Raw genomic sequence first — 19,792 nt, forward strand, 5'->3', positions numbered from 1 at the left:
TTGTATTGTTTTGTTTTTTAAACAAACATTAAGTCAAGTGTGTCCAAACTAATACAATGAAATAAAATTTAATAAAATTAAAATAAAATAAAACAAAAAATATATTGTATTGTTTTTTTTTAAATAATAAATATTTGACTAGAAAAGAAAAAAAAGAAAAAAAAAAATGTTCAAGTTTGTCCAAACTTTTGATTGGTAGTGTACATTTAATACATTTAATTTTGTTTTATTTTGTAGTTATACTGTTATACTTTGTTATTGTTTGTACTGTTTCCATAATAACTACTTTGTTACAGAAACATGATGCAAAAAATACATTATTTACAGAAAAATACTACTAAATAAGTATAACTAAATTAAAAAAAATACTACTAAACAAGTAAAACCATATAAAGTGCTACTAATAAATATAAAACGTACTATTAAATAAGTAAAACAATACAAAACTATTTATACATCGGAAAAAAATTGACACTTATGACTTGTTTTGTGGTCCAGGGTCACAATTACTCATGCAAACAAAATTATAATTGGAATAATAATAATAATAAAAATACTACTAAACAAGTAAAACAATATAAAGTGCTGCTAATAAATATAAAACATACTATAAAAATTATTATTAAATAAGTAAAACAATACAAAATGTCAAATTAAAACTAAAAGTTCATGATTAAAAAATAAAATGATGTATTATACTTCTGTAATGTATAAAATGTAACCAAAATGTTTGTGTTTGTTGTGTTGTAGGTGGATGGAGGTGATCCGCAGCGCCACCTGCTCATCCAGTCACATCCCTTCTCTGAGCCGCAAAGAGCCACACATCTACTGACCAAAGACCTCCACAGCCTGAACACACACACACACATCAGGTTCTCAATCAGGTCCTCTCTTTCACATGTTTCTTATGGACTTTTTCTGTGTGCTATATCGTCGTTTCACTTTATTGAAGGGTTGAGATGTGAAGTTTTGTGGAGGTCAGTGCCAGAAACACACACACACACACTATCATCACAGGATCAGCTCGAAGCCAAACACTCCCAGATCTACAGATTTTTTTTTTTTAAAGACACAGCAGCCCTCATTCATGAAATGCAAGAACTAATTAGTGTAAATCCTGCATGAAATTCATAAGAAAGCTTTCTGGAGTGGTTTGTTGAATTGAATGCAATGGTTAAGTTGAATGCAACGATTTGTTCTTTTATTGATTTGTATGTGAGAGTGTTTTATAAATGCTTTTTTGAATGCTATAGTGAACGTGAGACTGGGTTAATGGAATTGAATGTTTTATGAACGGTTTACACGTGAATTTGTTCTGCTGGTGTTTTATGAATGAGGGCCGACGACTGTAAACACTCAATCAAATGTTCATCTCTGGACTGTTTTTAAATGTTTTAACACTACAGCTTTTTTTACTGGCTTTTGGTCTGATGTTTATAAAGGGTTGACGTTGTCTGTCTACATCTCAGTGATTTAAAAAAGGTAAAAAAATCTGGCAAAAAATATGCAGGTCGTATTTCACCTCAAAATTGATAAGTAAAAATAAAATAGTTTTTAAATAATTAAATCAAGTTCATTTTCACAAAAAATATGCCGTTTTTTTTTTTTTAGGACCATTTTTTTTTTTTTATTTGCCCTAAACAATTTAATTATTTTAATGCAAATAGTACAATTAATAATACAATTGTTAGTTTACTTTTTTGCTGCATGAAAAATATGCTACTTTTAGGACCGTTATGCTTTTTTGTTTTCCACCAATTTTTTCTTTTTTTATGCAAATAGTACATTTAATAATACAATTGTTAGTTTACATAATGGTTTTATTTGTTGTGTAGAATAAAATTCATTTTGACTTTAATAATAATAATAATAAAACATGATTTTCACTGTATTAAAGTAGAAATTTGAGAACAAATGTCATGAAAATATCAAAATTAAAAAAACTAAATCTTATTTCTCCTAAAAATATGCTTCTTGTTTTGGTGAGAAATACATTTTACTTTTCAAATTTTTGAGTAAAATATGTTATTATTTTGCACTAAAACAGGCATATTTTTTAGAAGAATATATACTTTTTTTGCATTAAAAATGTGCTATTTTTAGGACCATTATGTTTTGTTTTTTGTTTGTTTTTTTTTGGAGAAAATTTCCCCCAACATTTTCATTATTTTAATGCAAATAGTAGAATTAATAATACAATTGTTAGTTTACATAATGGTTTTATTTGTTTTGCAGAATAAAATTTATTTTGACTTTAATAATAATAAAAAAACACATGATTTTCACTGTATTAAAGTAGAAATTTGAGAAAAAATGTCATAAAATTATCACATTAAAAAAATCAGTCTTATTTCTCTCAAAAATATGCTTCTTGTTTGGGTGAAAAATACATTTTACTGTTTTAATTTTTGTGTAAAATATGTTATTATTTTGCACTAAAACAGGCTTATTTTTAGAAGAATATGCATTTTTTGCATGAAAAATAGGCTATTTTTTAGAGGCAAACTTTTTTTTTTTTTTTTTTTTTTTTAAATTTCCCCAGACATCTTCATTATTGTAATGCAAAAAAATTGTTTTATAGTTTATGTAATGCTATTAATTGTTATGCAGATTTTCTCTCTAGGATTTTCATTACTGTAATTTGAGAAAAATTGGTCATGTCAAGGAAAAAAAAAAATTCTTCAGAAAAAATATGCTTGCTTTTTATGGTGAAAAATTCAAATTTTTGGGTGAAAAGTTTTTTTTTTTTTTTTTTTTTGGTATGGATTTTTAAAAAATATATTTTTAGCACCATTTCTTCTTTTTCTTTTTTATTTAGTTTTTTTTATTTTTGCATTTTCGTGATAATTTGCCCCAAATCTCCATTATTGTAATGCAAAAACTATATAGAACAGCTAATAGTTTACATAAGTTACATACATTTGTTAGTTGTGCAGAATTTATTCTGATTTAAATTTTTAAAAAATGATTTTAATCATTTAAAACGATTAATTTATCATGAAATGTTACAAGGGGGAAAAATCTTGAAAAAATTCTTAAAAATTATTTTTTTTTTCTTTTAATTTTGGGGTGAAATGACCTTGTCGTCCCGTAGACCACGTCTATGCACAAGCCGGATTTGTAATGTTTTAGGCCTGAGACGTACAGCACATGCTGCCTTCAAGCATTTGTACCGCTCTCTAACCTTTCTTTTGTAGGATGTCATTTTTATACGAGTTTTGATACTAACTGTGAAGCGCTCCACACTAGTTTTGTGAGGGATCAGTACACAGTCCCTCATAGTTAGCCATTATTCTGTCATGGTGCAACAAAAACAAACAAACAAACACAAAAAAAAAAAAACGAAGGAAGCCGGCTGCCTTTTGTCGAACTGCTTGAGTGCCAAAATTCTTCTCTTTAATCTTTTTTTAAGCATTTGGAGCATTTTAATTCTTTCTTAATGCATATATATATTATATATATTAAAAAAAATCACAGTATGGATTATATGTTGGCAGAAATGTATGTTTGACAGTGCGTGAATATGTTCAGAATAAACAAATCCATATATATACAGATGTGCATTTGTCGTCATTTACATTGCTTTGAAAAAACAAACAAAAATGAAGACATTCTGAATGAATGATTTTATTGTAAAGTGCCATTTAGACTCATAATAACAAACACTTATACAGCATACATCTGATATACAGTACCGGGGTGTTTTGCACTACATTTATTCAAGATTAAGAGTTCATAATATTTTATATAGGCTATTATAATGGATTGTTCTCAGTTTCTTTTACTGTTTACTATAGTTTTTGTGACCCTGGACCACAAAAGCAATCCAGCCAAAAATACATTGTATGGGTCAAAATTATTGATTTTTCTTTTATGCCAAACTGTAAAAAGTTTTCACCAGTTTCAACTTAAAAACTTCTGTTTAGCAGCTGCATTAAAACTTTAAGTTAAATCAACTTAAAAGTACAAGTAATTTTAACTCATAAATTAAATCAGCTTAAAAGTACAAGTAACTAATTTTATTGCTGTGAGCTGAAATGAATTGTAGTTTTAAGTTGATTTAACTTAAAATTTTAAGGCAGCTGCTGAATTTAAGTTTTTAAGTTGAAACTGGTGAAAACTTTTTACAGTGTAGCGTAAATATATCAAAACGTAATTTTTGATTAGTAATATGCATTGCTAAGAACTTCATTTGAACAACTTTAAAGGAGATTTTCTCAATATTTGTGACCCTGTACCACAAAACCAGTCATAAGTGTCAGAGATTTATACATATTTAAAAGCTGAAGAAACAATGCTTTCCATTGACGTATGGTTTGTTAGGATCGGACAATATTTGGCTGGGATACGACTATTTGAATATCTGGAATCTTAGGGTGAAAAAAGTCAAAAGTATTGAGAAAATCGCCTTTAAAGTTGTCTAAATTAAGTTATTGGCCATGCATATTACTAATTTAAAAAATTACTTTTAATATATATGAAAATCATAAATATATATAGGATATTAAGTAAAGATCATGTTCCATAAAGATATTTTGTACATTTTTTACTGTATATATATCAAAACTTAATTTTTAATTAGTAATATGCATTGCTAAGAATTTCATTTGAACAACTTTAAAAGGTGATTTTCTCAATTTTTTTTTTTTTTTTTTTTGCATGAGTATTTGTGACCCTGGATCACAAAACCAGTCATAAGTGTCAATCTTTTACATTTCCTACTGTAAATATATCAAAACTTAATTTTTGATTAGTAATATGCATTGCTAATAACTTCATTTGGACAACTTTAAAGGCGATTTTCACAACATTTAGATTTTTTTGCACCCTCAGATTGCCACATATTGTCCTGTACTAACAAACTGTACACCAATGGAAAGCTTATTTCTTCAGCGTTCAGATAATCTATAAATCTCACTTTCACCTTTTATCCAGGTACCACATATTTATATATCACATTAATATGATACCACATTAAAATCTGGGTCCAAAATTAACACTTGCTGAGCAAATACTGGAGTGTAAATGTAAATCACATAAATGAGCTGACATTCAATGTCAAAAAATCATTTTAGTCCTATACACTCTTAAAACTAAAGGTGCTTCACGATGCCATAGAAGAACCTTTTTCGTCTAAATGTTTCCTTAAAGAACCTTTAACATCTGAAGAACCTTTCTGTTTCACAAAAGGTTATTTGTGGTGAAAGACGGTTCTTCAGGTTATAAAAAGGTAAGAAAGAGATGGTTCTTTGTGGAAGCAAAAATGGTTCTTCTAAGAACCTTTTGAGAGTTTTAAGAGTGTAGGAAAGTCAGCACTTCAAATATTATAAAATTCATTGAACACGATTGTGAAAGTAAATAGAATATCGAAATCTAGTGTATTTGTATTTGTATGAATCTCAGCATAAAACTATTGTTTTTCCACTTGATCGTTATATTTCAGTCCATGATCACCGTTTGTATCATAACTCTCATATGTTGGTTTCTGGAGCCACTCTGGCTCATATGAAGTCTTGACATACACATCAATCTCTGTGATGCTTCCAGGCTTCAGTGTGTTTTCTCCTTCACCAGCTCTGTCCTGCACCTCCAGCTTAACCTTGATGCGCTTGTACCACTCAGGACAGCCTTCAAACTTGTCCAGAAACTCCAGCATCTTCTGGTCCACGCGGTAGATCTCACCATGGACACGCTGACCCATCCCGGGCTTGTTGAGCAGGAAGGGAATGTTCCATTCAGTGCCGATCACAAGCGGGTATTTCTCTACGGTTCGAGCGCGAGCGAGGAACTCAGCCTGACCGTTTGCAGGGTCCTGCATTCTGATATAATTGGGCTGGTCCTTCTTCAGCGTGCCGTACATGAAAACAAGAGCCATGTGAACCACAGGACAGATGACACTGACAATGATCTATGGGGAAAGAGACGCTTTATTAGCATTAGGGGTGGGCGATATGGCAAAAATATATCATATCACGTTTTTATTTTATTTTTAGAAATATCACGATTCACAATTTTATCACCAGTCTTTATTGACACGTCTGCACATAGTTCAGAACGCAGCGGCTAGGCTGTTATCTGGCACCAAAAAACGGGATCATATTTCGTCAGTTTTAGCGTCCCTTCATTGGTTTCCTGTCTTTTTTAGAATTCCTACACTGTAAAAAGTTTTCAAGATTCAACTTAACTTCAGTTTAGCAGCTGCATTAACATTTTAAGTTAAATCAACTTAAAAGTACAAGTAATTTTAGCTCAACTCAATAATTTAAGTCATTTTAACTCATTTTATTGCTGTGAGTTGAAATGAATTGTAGTTTTAAGTTGATTTAACTTAAAATTTTAATGCAGCTGCTAAACTGAAGTTATTAAGTTGAAACTGGTGAAAACTTTTTACAGTGTAGCGTAAATATATCAAAACTTAAGTTTTAATTAGTAATATGCATTGCTAAGAACTTCATTTGAACAACTTTAAAGGTGATTTTCTTAATTTTAATTTTTTATTTTTGCATGAGTATTTGTGACCCTGGACCACAAAACCTGTCATAAGTTTCAATATTTTTCGAAATTGAGATTTATACATCATCTGAAAGCTGAATAAACAATGCTTTCCATTGATACATGGTTTGTCAGGATAAGACAATATTTGGCTGAGATACAACTATTTGAAAATCTGGAATATGAGGGTTCAAAAAAATCAAATATTTGAGAAAGTCACCTTTATAGTTGTCTAAATTAAGTTCTTGGCCATGCATATGACTAATCAAAAATTAAGTTTTGATATATTTGAAAATCATATTCCAGATATTATGTTCCACAAATATATATTTTGTAAATGTCCTACAGTAAATATATCAAAACCTTTTGATTCTTAATATGCATTGCTGATTGAAAACAAGAGCCATGTGAACCACAGGACAGATGACACTGACAATGATATATGGAGAAAGAGACGCTTTATTAACATTAGGGGTGGGTGATATGGCAAAAAATATCACCTTTTTATTTATTTATTTTTTTTTTTTTTTAAATATCACGATTCACAATTTTATCACCACAGTCTTTATTGGCACATCTGCAGATAGTTCAGAATGCAGCGGCTAGACTGTTAACAGGCACCAAAAAACGGGATCATATTTCATCAGTTTTCCCTTCATTGGTTTCCTGTCTTTTTTAAAAATTCAGTTTAAGATTTTGCTTATTGTTTTGACGCTCTAAATGGAAAAGCCCCGTCTTATATTTCTGAACTTATTTATTTGCACTCCACACCTAAGTCACTCAGGTCAGCTAATAAAGCTTACTTTACATGTCCCTCTGTCACGACTTAAATTAAAAGGAGACATTTTTGTCATTTTATCTTTATTTTATAATTTTGTTGTGTGGGTTATGTTCAGCACTTTGGTCAGTGCAATGCTAAATTCAAATGTGCTTTATAAATACATTTTACTTACTTGTTTCACTGAGAATCAACTTATCAGTTTTGATCAATTGTACTTAACCATTTGCACACGTGCCAAAACACGTGCAATTTGCCTAAATCAATAAGAAACGTATTGTTCAAATATCTGAACTTATTGTTTTGAGAAAAAACAAAAACAAATAAGAACTAAACCCAAGCAAATGAAAAAATCTTAATACTAAGGGACTGTGTCTGAAAAAAAAAATATTGGACAGCAAAATGTATGAACATTTTTATGATTTTATATCACATTAAAATAAGTGACCCTGGACCACAAAATTAGTGATAAGGGTCTAAATTGAGGAATAATACAGAAAACTTTAGCTGAATAAATAAGCTTTACATTGATGTATGGTTTGTTAGGATACAATATTTGGCTAATTAAAAAACTATGATTTTCATTACTGTATAAAAAGTGAAAATTTGGGGGAAATATTATTAGAATATTAAAAAGGGAAAAAATACATTTGCACCAAAGCTACAAGCATATTTATAGAAGAATAAATACATATTTTCTGCATGAAAAATAGGCCGTTTTTAGAATTGTAACTTTTTTTTCTTTTCTTTTTTTTAATGAACAACTATTTAAAAATCTGAAATCTGAGGGTGCAAAAACATATAAATATTAAGAAAATAGCCTTTAAAGTTGTCCAAATGAAGTTCTTAGCAATGCATATTACTAATCAAATTATATATATATATATATATATATATATATATATACTGTATATATATATACTGTATATATATATATATATATATATATATATATATATATATATATATATATATATATATATATATATATTTATGGTTGGAAACTTACAAAATATCATCATGGAACATGATTTTTACTTACTATAGTAAATATGTTTGGCATAAAGGAAAAATATTTTTTCCTGTTTCACAAAGCAGAAATTAAGCCGTAGGAAACTCAGGAATGTAGGACTACATTTGTCTCCTCAATGGAAGGAAATAAATATCTGCATAATCTCATTGACATAATACTAAAAAAAAAAAAATTGAAATTACTAAATTTTATTAAGGTAAGTGGTTGCAATCAATTTATTTTAGCTGCATTTAAGTAAAAAAAAATGTTGAAGGTTAGTCAACTTAATTTGCTTATGTAAATGTAGCTAAAATAAATTGATTGCAACCACTTACCTTAAAAATAAATATTTTTTTCGGTGAAGAACAAATCATTGTGTGAACATTTTAATGATTTTATATCACCTTTGCCCACTAAATAAGTATAAATTTAGCTAATTTAATTTTGTTCACAAACCAAATACGATTTTGAACACAAAAATAAAGTTGTAGGAAACTTATTAATAAAATAAAAAATACATTACATATACATCTTAATATATAGATTAAAGCATGCAAAATAAAAGACATGCATTGTAAATAAAACGACTATCATCGAGTTTTGACGTTCATGATCTCAGATAATAAAGTTTCAATGGACTTTGATTCTATTCAAGCTAAGGTAGATGATCAGATATGACCGCAGATTATATGAAAACAGAGCAACATTGAGCAAATAAACTCGTATAATCTTACCGCTATATATATAACGGATCCTTTAATTGAATAAGGATCAAGCTGTGAGTTTGAGGAAAGCCGGGAAGAAACAGGTTTGTCAACTGTCCGAACTGCAGCTAGTCGCAATGGACTTCCTTCCAAATGAGGAACTTGACGTAATCATGACGTGTGAGAGATGGGCGGGGCTTGGTAAAAACATAATACTTTTTATTTGTATTGAAGTAGAAATACAGTAGAAATCAGATCTCACAGCAGATTAACATTAGATCAAAGAAACGAAGCATCAAGCGAATCACAGTAGCCTAATATAAATAGAACATAAACAAAAGTATGTTTTAAATTACTTGTTTAATAGCTAATATTAATTACTAAAATTAAAATATTACACAATTTTACAATTAACACAGACTAATATTTTAATGTAATTGAATAAGCTGTGCCTATTAATATGTTATTAATCAAAAATAATTGCTTTATTAGTAAATTAATTAATATTGCTATTTTAATACACTGAATTTACTACTAATACTTACAAATGACAAAAGTTTTTTCTTTTTCGTTTTGTAATTGCAAAACCCTTACTTTTAGAGGTTTGCTATACAGACAGGTAGCAAGATAGTGATGTATGGTTTTTGTTTTCAATGACAATACATCTTAAAAACTTTAAAAATTTAAACTTTAAAAACATCTAAAAAACCTTAAAAATCTTCTCAACATGAGCGTGATAGTTATAAGGATATAACATGATACACATTGCATTATTTGGCATTACACTGGAAATAATTAAAAATGCATTAAAATAATAGTACAAAAAGTGACTATTGTGTACGTCTGTTCTTTCATTTTCATGACAATTTGGCCCAAAAATTCCATTATTGTAATGCAAATACATTAATAAATTCCATTAGCTAGTAAAATTGTAAGATTTTAATTTTAAAAACTGAATATTTTACTTTAAAAATGAATATATATATATATATATATATATATATATATATATATATTTTTTTTTTTTTTTTTTTTTTTTTTTTAAGTAAAATAATCAGTATTTTTTTGCACAAGCTGTCATTTTTAGATATATTATTCAGTACTCATAGTTAGTCATTATTTAGTCGTGGTAAACAAGAAAAACAAAAAAGTGCTAAAAATTATTCTCTTTAATCCTTTTAAAGCATCTGAGGTATTTTAAGTCTTTCTTAATGCATATTTGAAAATAAAAACATAGCACAATATGGACATATGAAAGTGCATGAATATGTTCAGAATAAATCCATATACACAAATTTAATTGCAGGAAAAAATTATTTATTAAACTCAATGATCAGATACTGAAGTGCAAATGTAAACAGATGAAGATTTTTTTGTGTGTGTTATGAAATATCCCACACCTGAATATGCCATAACTAGGATAACAAAATCACAATGTCACCATAATTTTGTTGTAACAGACTTCCCTGAGAAACATGACGACTACAATCAATCAAAAACTAGTACATTTTCTACTTTCTATTGTCTTCTAAAAAAATAACAAAACAAACCAATGTATATAAAATTGTAAAAAAAAAAAACATTCATATAGAAGTTATATTTATGTGTGTGTGTGTGTGTGTGTGTGTATATATATATATATATATATATATATATATATATATATATATATATAAGCAAAATAATTACATTTACGTAACACTGGAAGGTTTTTATAGATTTGTCACTTGCATGCAACGAAATAGACAGCTAAATAACCTTATTAACAGTAGAAAAAATAATTGTGTTGTAATAAAACAAAATAAAATAAAATAACAGGCTTTTATATATGTCATTTTCATGCTAGAAAATAAACAGCTAAATATCTTATTGGCATAAGAACAAATAATTGCATATTTGTATAATACTTTTAATGAGTTTATACAATTAAATTAAATTAAATTTAATTAAAAGTTTTGCTCACATACCAAATACATTATTTGTCCTTGCCCACAGCAGTGATTTTGTAGTAATAGGCTTCCCATAGAGACATTAAGAACACAACCAATCAAAAACTAGCACATATTTAAATGTTCTATTGTCTTCTAAAAATATATAACAAAACAACATATATAAAAACGTAAAAAATCATTCACATAAAAGTTATATTTATATATAAAATTAAAAAATTCAAGATAAGTACATTTACATAACACTGGAAGGTTTTTATAGATTTGTCACTTGCATGCAAGGAAATAGACAGCTAAATAACCTTATTGACATTAGAACAATAATCGTGTTGTAATAAAACAAAATAAAATAAAATAACAGGCTTTTATATATTTGTCAATTGCATGCTAGAAAATAAACAGCTAAATATTTTATTGGCATAAGAACAAATATTGCATATTTGTATAATACTTTTAATGAGTTTATAAAATGAAATTAAATTAAATGAAATGAAATTAAACACTATTTGTCCTTGCCCACAGCAGTAATTTTGTTGTAACAGGCTTCCCTGAGAGACATTAAGACTACAACCAATCAAAAACTAGCACATATTTAAATGTCCTAATGTATTCTAAAAAAAAATATAACAAAACAACATATATAAAAACGTAAAAAATCATTCACATAAAAGTTATTTATATATAAAAATAAAAAATGCAAGATAAGTGCATTTACGTAGCACTGGAAGGTGTAGTAAAATGCTAATTTTGAACCCTGCCTCAATGCTCATGCTTTCTGTGTCGCACTCTATCTACATTGGATGCAACTAAATAAAGCAGTTTATTGTTGGGGATTTGTCGTGTCATTTTGCAACACATCACATTCAGTGTGGAAAATGATTTCTGTTGTATTTTGTCGTGTTGTGTCACTCGTGTCCGGTGTAGGCATGCTGTCACTGTCTATATATTGCAGTCCGTGATCACCGTTCGAATCATAACTCTCATATGTTGTTTTCCGGAGCCACTTGTCCTCACATGTAGTCTTGGTATACACAAACGCTTCCACAATGCTTCCAGGCTTCAGTGTGCTTTCATCGTCACTGTCCCCATCCTGCACCTCCAGCTGGACCTTGGTACGCTGGTACCACTCAGGACATTCTTCAAACCGGTCCAGAAACTCCAGCATCTTCTGGTCCACGCGGTAGATCTCACCGTAGACACGATGACCCATCCCGGGCTTGTTGAGCAGGAAGGGGATGTTGTATTCAGTGCCGATCACGAGGGGTTATGGCTCTACGGTTCGAGCGTGAACAAGGAACTCAGCCTGACCGTTGGCAGTATTCTTCATCTCAGAGTCGTTTGGCTGGCCTTTTTTCAGCGTGCCGTAGACGAAGACATGATGCATGTGAACCACAGGACAGACCACACTGATAATGAGCTGTAGAGAAAGAGACATTTCATTAGCATTCATAATTAAATATACATAAATGAATAAATGTATAAACATTTTAATGATTTTATTTAATTAAAAACAGACAAACAAATAAATAAATAACAATAAAATATAATGCAGCTGCAAGCAGCTAGATAATTTTATTGACATAAGAACAAATAAATGTATAAACATTTTAATGATTTTATATCATTAAAAACAAACAAATAAAAAAATAAATAAAATAAAATAAAAATAAATAAAAACAGGCTTTTATATATTTCTCACTTGCATGCAAGAAAATAAACCACTAAATAATCTTATTGACATAAGAACAAATAATTGTATATTTGTATATTAATTTTAATGATTTTATATATAAAAAAAATATAATAAATTAAAGTTTTGCTCACATAACAAATACATTACTTGCCCACAGCAGAAATAAAGCTGTAGGAAACTCAGCACTTCAAAGAAAAATAATAAATAAAATAAAATAAAATATTAGCTTTTATACATAAAACAAATAAAAAAATAATAAAATAAATCTGTAGGAAACTCAGCAATTTAAGTAAAATAAAATACAAATAAATAAAACAAAACAGACCTTCTAGGCTTTCATACATTTGTCACTTATATGCAAGCAAATAAAACAGCTAAATAATTTAATTCTCATAAGAACAGAAATAAGTGTTTAAACATTTTTATTACTTTACATCACCCACTAAATTATGTATGACATATTTAAACGGCCATTTTTTATTTGTTATATTGTGTTATGCCTATTATGGTGTATCTTAATTCGTTTTGTTAATAAAAGATCTATGTTTAATTTAGAGAGTTCGTTGTTTTACTGTTTTGTTGTTGTCTATTCGAGCAACTGACGCACAATTTCCGCTCATTTAAAAGCGAAAGTAAAATTCGCACCAGCATGTAGGCTATAAACTACTTAAAAGCGAGGAAAAGAGGACAAATCTAACAAACACAACAAAACGGTTTGTCTTACCGCTAATATAATGGACCTCTTCATTATCCAAAGGTCAACCTGTGATTTTTGGGAAACACAGGAAGCAGGTTTCTTTTCATAACAGGTTTGTCGACTGAACGAACTGCTTAAAGTGAGACACTTCCGCCTTTCAGATTATGAAAATGAGGAAATTACGTAATTATGATATGATTGAGGGATGGGTTTGATATAAACAAACTTTGTACTGTATGTACTAAATCACTAGAAATACAATAGAAATCAGATATCACAGCAAAAAGAGAATTATACATTACAGGCTCCTATAAATACAATAAAAATGTAAGTATTTTAAACTGTTTATTAGCAGATTAATTAATTATCTGCTGTTCCTCCCTCTCACCACCAGTGGTCTCTCTCACATTTTTTTATTTAGTTTAGTACTTCATTACACAAGATTAAAATAAATTAAAAATACATATAAGAAATGAATGAAAGAACTAAATTACAACAACAAAAACTGTACACAAATGCAAATAACTAAACTAATTACAACATTCTTAAAGATTAAGATTTGTACTAAAGTAGTCAAACCTGTTCATTAAAATGGGGTGTCCCAATACTTTTGACAATATAGTGTGTGTGTGTGTGTGTGTGTGTGTGTGTGTGTGTGTGTGTGTGTGTGTGTGAATATCCTTAAATAACAAAGCAAGCAATTAAAAAACTAAACAAAAGCAGAACTAATATAACTAGCATAATATTATATAACATATAAGAGGAACATGTTTATTTATTTTTTGCTGGATGGGATAAACCCATTCTATAATTTAATGCCCATAAATCTTATCAAGTATTGACCTCTACAAGTGAGAACATAAGGAAATTTGAAAATTTACAAGTTAAATAGCAATTAACCTGTGAAATTACTTTAAAATACATCTTAAATGTTACCCTCATTTGAATATATTTTACACATGAAAACACATATTTAAAAAAAATATTAATATCATAAATAGTAAGAACCTAAGTTTATGAAATAAATGTGTGTTTAATCGGTTTCCAATCCAAACAAAATTAATCTGAAGGAAGTTCTTGGCCAAACATTACAATATGAAAGATACGGAAAACTCTGGACTTCATTTCCCATAACCCTCAGCCTAGGAACTAATTCTCACACCTATAACACCTTTTTTCCAATCAGGAGGACTATTTGAGTTGGACACTCTCACAGACTCATTGCTGAGTATAGTATATTTGTCTTTAGCCTCAAATTGTTTCCTTGCCTGTTTTTGACCTTTGGCTGTTAACTTTGTTTTTAGTCGTTTGCTGTTTTTAATTGTTTGCCGTTCAGCCCTGCCTGTTTGAACACAACTTGATTAAATAAAGCCAACATTCGGATCCTCAACTCCATTGCCACGTTACAAAAACATTCTGAATTAATGATTTTATTTTAAAGTGCACTTTAGAAAACTCCCTAATAAACACTTCTACAGCATATTTTCGAATACAACAAAAACAGAAGTACGGCACATGTACAAATACACCTGATATCTAGATATACAGTACTGGAGTGTTCTGCTAGTGCACTACATTTATTCAAGATGAGTCAATCATTTTTTATATATTATAATAGATTGCTTCCAGTTTCCCAGTGAATCTTTTGCAGTTTTTTCAAAGTCCATTTTCTTACAAATCTGTCCTGGTGCTTTTTATGGTAGGACCTGATACCACATCAGATAGAAATCCAAAACGAACACTTGCAGAATGCCAGTAAACTGAAGTGCAAATGTAAATCATCAGAAATTGATCTAGAATGCCTATTAAATCATAATAATATACTGTAGCGTACATATTTCAGACAATCCCACCAATGTTTCTGTGTTCTCAGAGTGTGTTTTAAAGTTATAGACACATTTGACATAAAAAAAATGACCCAAGTTCAACTTTGATTGCATTTTTTTGTCACTTACTTAAAACATTTTGAGATTTGTTCCTTAGCATAAAGGCAACAACCTATATCTATATATCTCAATCTCAGTCTCTCTATCTTTCTATCTCAATCGCATCTATATATATATACGTGCACATCTAAATGGTAAACTGTCCTGACACTGACAGGTCTGTAAAATATTATTTTGGATCATTACAGTCATAACTCAGTACTTCTGTCCTCAGGAAGTACATAGTTTAGTCCAGGATTACCGTACGCATTATAATTCTCATATGTTGGGTTCTGGAGCCAATCAGGCTGGTATGCAGTTGTGCTGTACATAAACGCCTCCACGATGCTTCCAGGCTTCAGTTTGTTTTCTCCTTCACCGTTCCCGTCCTGCACCTCCAGCCGGACCTCTGTGCGCTGATACCTCTGAGGACAGCCTTCAAACTTGTCCAAAAACTCCAGCATCTTCTGGTCGACATTGTAGAGCTCGCCATAGACACGCTGACCCTTCCCAGGCACGTTGAGCAGGAAGGGAATGTTGTATTTTGTGGCGATCACGAGCGGGTATTGCTCTACGGTTCGAGCGTGAGCGAGGAACTCGGCCTGACCCTTGTCAGCGTCCTCCATCCTGAAGTAGTTGGGCTGGCCTTTCTTCAGCGTGCCGTAGACGAAGATATGAGCCATGTGAACCACAGGACAGATGACACTGACAACGATCCGTGGAGAAACAAACACTTCATTAGCATTCACAATTACTTAATTAAACACTGACAGAAAATAACCCTGTGTTCTCATGATAAATCAATCTACATGATTTCAATGACTTGGATTTGGATTTTCTGTGGAGAACCCTGCAAATATTAGGCAACAAAGTGTATAAACATTTGTATGATTTTATATAATCTTTGGCCGCTTAAAATGCTGACATATTCATACAGCCATTTTCATTTTTACAAACAAATGTGTAGGGAAAAACAAAAATTGAATAGCCCTTTCTGCATCTACATCGATATCAAATCAAACTTTTTCTGGGAAAAAAAATAAAAACTAAAATAAAATAAAACAACAGTTTCACACATTTCTTCTCGTTTAATGTAACTTAAAATGTAATGTAAAATGTATTGTAAATGTAATTTATTTAATCTTATTTTATAAATATGAAATAGCCCTTCCAGGCTTTTCTGCATGAAATAAAATAGAATAAACCCTTCCAGGCTTTAAAAAAAAAAAAAAAACTAAACGAAATAAAATACAATAAAATAAACTTCCCAGGCTTTCACACATTTGTCACTTAGAAAATAAACACTATATTACTGAATATTTAATTAATGATATGTCAAGCATTAGATAAATTGGTAAAGTAAGCAAATGTTCTTGTTTAATGTAATTTATTAATTATATAAAATGCAGATTTTTTGATACTGGGGGACTTGAAATCCTGTAAATATTAGGCAACAAAGTGTATAAATATTTGTATGATTTTATATAGTCTTTGCCCACTAAAAGAAGAAGAAGAAAAAAAAAAGCTGACATGTTTATACAGCCATTTTCATTTGGCTAACACATAACATTTTTTTTTTTACATATACAGTACAAATGTGTAGGAAATTAAAAACAAATAAAAAATAAAATATTAAAATATAATAAAAATAATATATTTATTTATTTATTTATTTTTAAATATAAAAATAAAATAGCCCTTCCAGGCTTTTCTAAATAAAATAAAATAAAATAGAATATAAAATTTCCAGGCTTTCACACATTTGTCACTCACGTGAAATAAATAAACCCATTGTCATAAAAACATAAATAAGCATTTAAAAATTTATTAATTTATTTATATAACCTTACTTAAGAAAGAAGAACGAATAAATAAAGCTGAAAACTGGAAACTCAGCACTTTAAAATAAAATAATAAAATAAAGCAAAATAAAAGCAAATCTCTGACTTGTATAGACCTTTTTCCTGAACACGGAAGTAAGTCCGACTCTTAACTGAAAGAATGCTTTGCATTTCCGGTCTGCATTGTTTCTAGTCAAATTAGGGTATATTCCGAGCTAATAAAACAATTGTTAAACCTATTAAAATGTTTTTAAAAAGCACATGGCTCCATAGCGCCATCACTTGGCAATGTCGCAATGACCGTCATTTGTCAGTGCCTCACTTTAATGAGTGTGTAGATGACACGAAGCAGCGGACATTAGCTACATTAAAAACACATGGACGCTATTTGAATGGGTTACTATGGAAACCGGAACAGAAAAGCATTCAATCCACTGATCTATAATAGAGAACATTATATAGATCAGTGATTCAATCTGACGTTAGAATTCGTAATGGCGGCGCTCATCGTTTACTCAGGAAAAAGGTCTATACAAGGAAATAAATTAGCTAAATATATGTTTCGTGTGTGTTTACATGCATATTTATGTATAATATTTAATACAATAAAAGCTTACGTACACATCAAATGTTAAATACAAATCTCACAATTAGATGTTGATCACATAAACACAAATTTAATGTTTGCTTACGTTTTTTTTTTTCGTAAAACGTAAAACTGCAGATGCTCAGAAATTCAATACAGTTCATATGAAAACAGAGCAACACATTATGATATTAAATCAGTGATGACAATGCATCACCATTCAATAAACACCAAAACCAGAAGAAAACAGTTTCTCTTACCGGTAATATAATGGATCCTTTCATTAACCTAAAATCAGATTGTAAGCTTGGGAGAAATTAGGACTGAACTGCTGATGAAACAGTCTTCAATGGACTTCTACGAAAACTTCCGTGTTTGTGTGTGGTGACATCACGTGACCTGAGGGAGGGGCGGGGTTTAGTAATGTGCATCATTTCTATTCGTAGGTCTTTTTGAGTACTAAACTGACAGAGGATCAGTTCCAGTATGTGCTGTTTACTGTTATATTGGCGCTATCTAGTGGTCAGTCTGTGTATTCAATACAGTAACTAACTGAGGAAAGGTCAAAAAGCCTCTGAGAGTACAATATTGGTACTTCACTGGAAAAATGAAAGATTTTGGTGTTATTGGGGGTATAGACGACATAAAAAGCTTAAAATAAATTAATATATTTTTTAGGATAAGGTGAAATAAACACATTTTCTGGTGCCTTTAAGAATAAAAATAAAATAAAATAAAACATTAAATTAAATAAAAACAAACTCTGGATGTTCAAATTAGTTTTATAAAAACTATTAAAACTTCTTTAGTTCTTCAGTCAATAAATAAATTAAACATTCTATTAAAACATTTTAAATAAAATGTATTTATGTTGTAATTTTTTTTGAGATTTTTTATTTATTTATTTATTTATTTATTTTTAAAGAAAAATGCCTAGGTGTACTATAAAAAATAATTTTATATTTAAAATATGTTTGGAATTAATTTTATAAAATAATACTCAACCTCAAAAAATATTGTGACAAAATAAAGTGACACATCTTCTAATGTTATGATTTATTTTATATTTTAGTTATACAAAAGCTTTTAATAAATATGTAAAACATTTTCTAAAACATTTTAAATAAAATTATGGTGTAATTTTTTTGGAGATTTTTTTAAAAGACAATTACCTAGGTGTACTGTAAAAAACTCATTTTATATTTGAAAAAAAGCTTCTAATGTTATGATTTATTTTAATTAATTTTATTTGTTATTTAAATAATAAAATATTTTCTTAAAACATTTTCAGTAAAATGTATTTAAGTTGTAATATTTTTTCAGATATTTTTATTTATTTATTTTTAAAAGAAAAATACCTAGGTGTACTATAAAAAATTATATTAAAATATTTTCATTAAAAATATAAAGTTTGGATGTTCAAATTAATTTGATTAAAAATACAATCTCAGACTTTTATTAAATATGCTTTTAATAAATATGTAAAACATGCTTTAAAAAAAATAAAATGTATTTATAGTGAATAATGTTTTTATAGATGTTTTATTTTTTAAAGAAAAATACCTAAATAACAATAAATAACAATTATCTTCTGCAATCTCAGAATCTACAAAAAGTAGATTACACATTTTCTAATATTATGATTTTATTTTATTTTATTATTTTTTATTTTGTCAATTTATTTTATTTATTTTGAATTTATTTTAGTTATACAAAAGCTTTTATTGAATAAGTAACACTTTTTTAAAAACGTTTGAAATAAAATGGATTTATGGTGTAATATTTTTTCAAAGATTTTTTTCCTGTTTTCTTTTTCTTTTCTTTTTTTAAGAAAAACATCTAGGCATAGTATAATTTATATATATAAAATTTGAAAACTTTATTTTATTTTAGATTCTATATTTTTATTTTATTAATAAAATTAAAATAACATTTTGATTAATACACAGTACTGTTTAAGAGTTTGGTGTCAAATAAATTAATGCTTTTATTCATCAACTACAAACTCTGACTCCACAGAAAAAGTGTTTTCTATGTAGTCAGCAGCTGATAATTGTCAAAGCAATAAAATGTAATTTCTGCGACTTGTAGATGAACATGTTTTTGGCCTTTAAG

At 28.8% G+C, this 19,792-nt stretch overlaps 4 protein-coding genes across 4 annotated transcripts in view; 1 reads left to right on the forward strand and 3 right to left on the reverse strand.

Moving 5' to 3' along the window:
* farp1 (FERM, RhoGEF (ARHGEF) and pleckstrin domain protein 1 (chondrocyte-derived)) overlaps nt 1-1,742 on the forward strand; it is an 82,841-nt gene extending 81,099 nt beyond the window's left edge. The window contains exon 27 of the mRNA XM_073842329.1: nt 751-1,742. Coding sequence (XP_073698430.1) covers nt 751-832 — 82 coding nt within the window. The 3' untranslated portion in view covers nt 833-1,742. The remainder of the gene's footprint in view (nt 1-750) is intronic.
* Nucleotides 1,743-3,611: 1,869 nt separating this feature from the next.
* Nucleotides 3,612-9,127, reverse strand: LOC141336674 (gamma-glutamylaminecyclotransferase B-like). The gene is made up of 2 exons (XM_073842390.1): nt 9,017-9,127; nt 3,612-5,908 (listed from the first exon to the last, which is right to left on the reverse strand). Exon 2 carries the CDS (start codon nt 5,873-5,875, stop codon nt 5,411-5,413), a length of 465 nt encoding a protein of 154 aa, XP_073698491.1. The 5' UTR covers nt 5,876-5,908; nt 9,017-9,127; the 3' UTR covers nt 3,612-5,410.
* Nucleotides 9,128-10,298: 1,171 nt separating this feature from the next.
* LOC141337202 (gamma-glutamylaminecyclotransferase C-like) lies at nt 10,299-12,370 on the reverse strand. The gene is given in 1 exon segment (XM_073842976.1): nt 10,299-12,370. A coding segment is annotated over 1 exon segment (615 nt). The 3' UTR covers nt 10,299-11,755.
* A 3,073-nt stretch (nt 12,371-15,443) lies between these two features.
* On the reverse strand, nt 15,444-18,048 carry LOC141337347 (gamma-glutamylaminecyclotransferase B-like). The gene is made up of 2 exons (XM_073843141.1): nt 17,938-18,048; nt 15,444-15,955 (listed from the first exon to the last, which is right to left on the reverse strand). The coding sequence occupies exon 2, from the start codon at nt 15,931-15,933 to the stop codon at nt 15,460-15,462; it is 474 nt and encodes a 157-aa protein (XP_073699242.1). The 5' UTR covers nt 15,934-15,955; nt 17,938-18,048; the 3' UTR covers nt 15,444-15,459.
* Between the last annotated feature and the right edge of the window lie 1,744 nt (nt 18,049-19,792).

Source organism: Garra rufa, chromosome 6 (genome assembly GCF_049309525.1).
Source record: "Garra rufa chromosome 6, GarRuf1.0, whole genome shotgun sequence".
Taxonomy (NCBI): domain Eukaryota; kingdom Metazoa; phylum Chordata; class Actinopteri; order Cypriniformes; family Cyprinidae; genus Garra; species Garra rufa.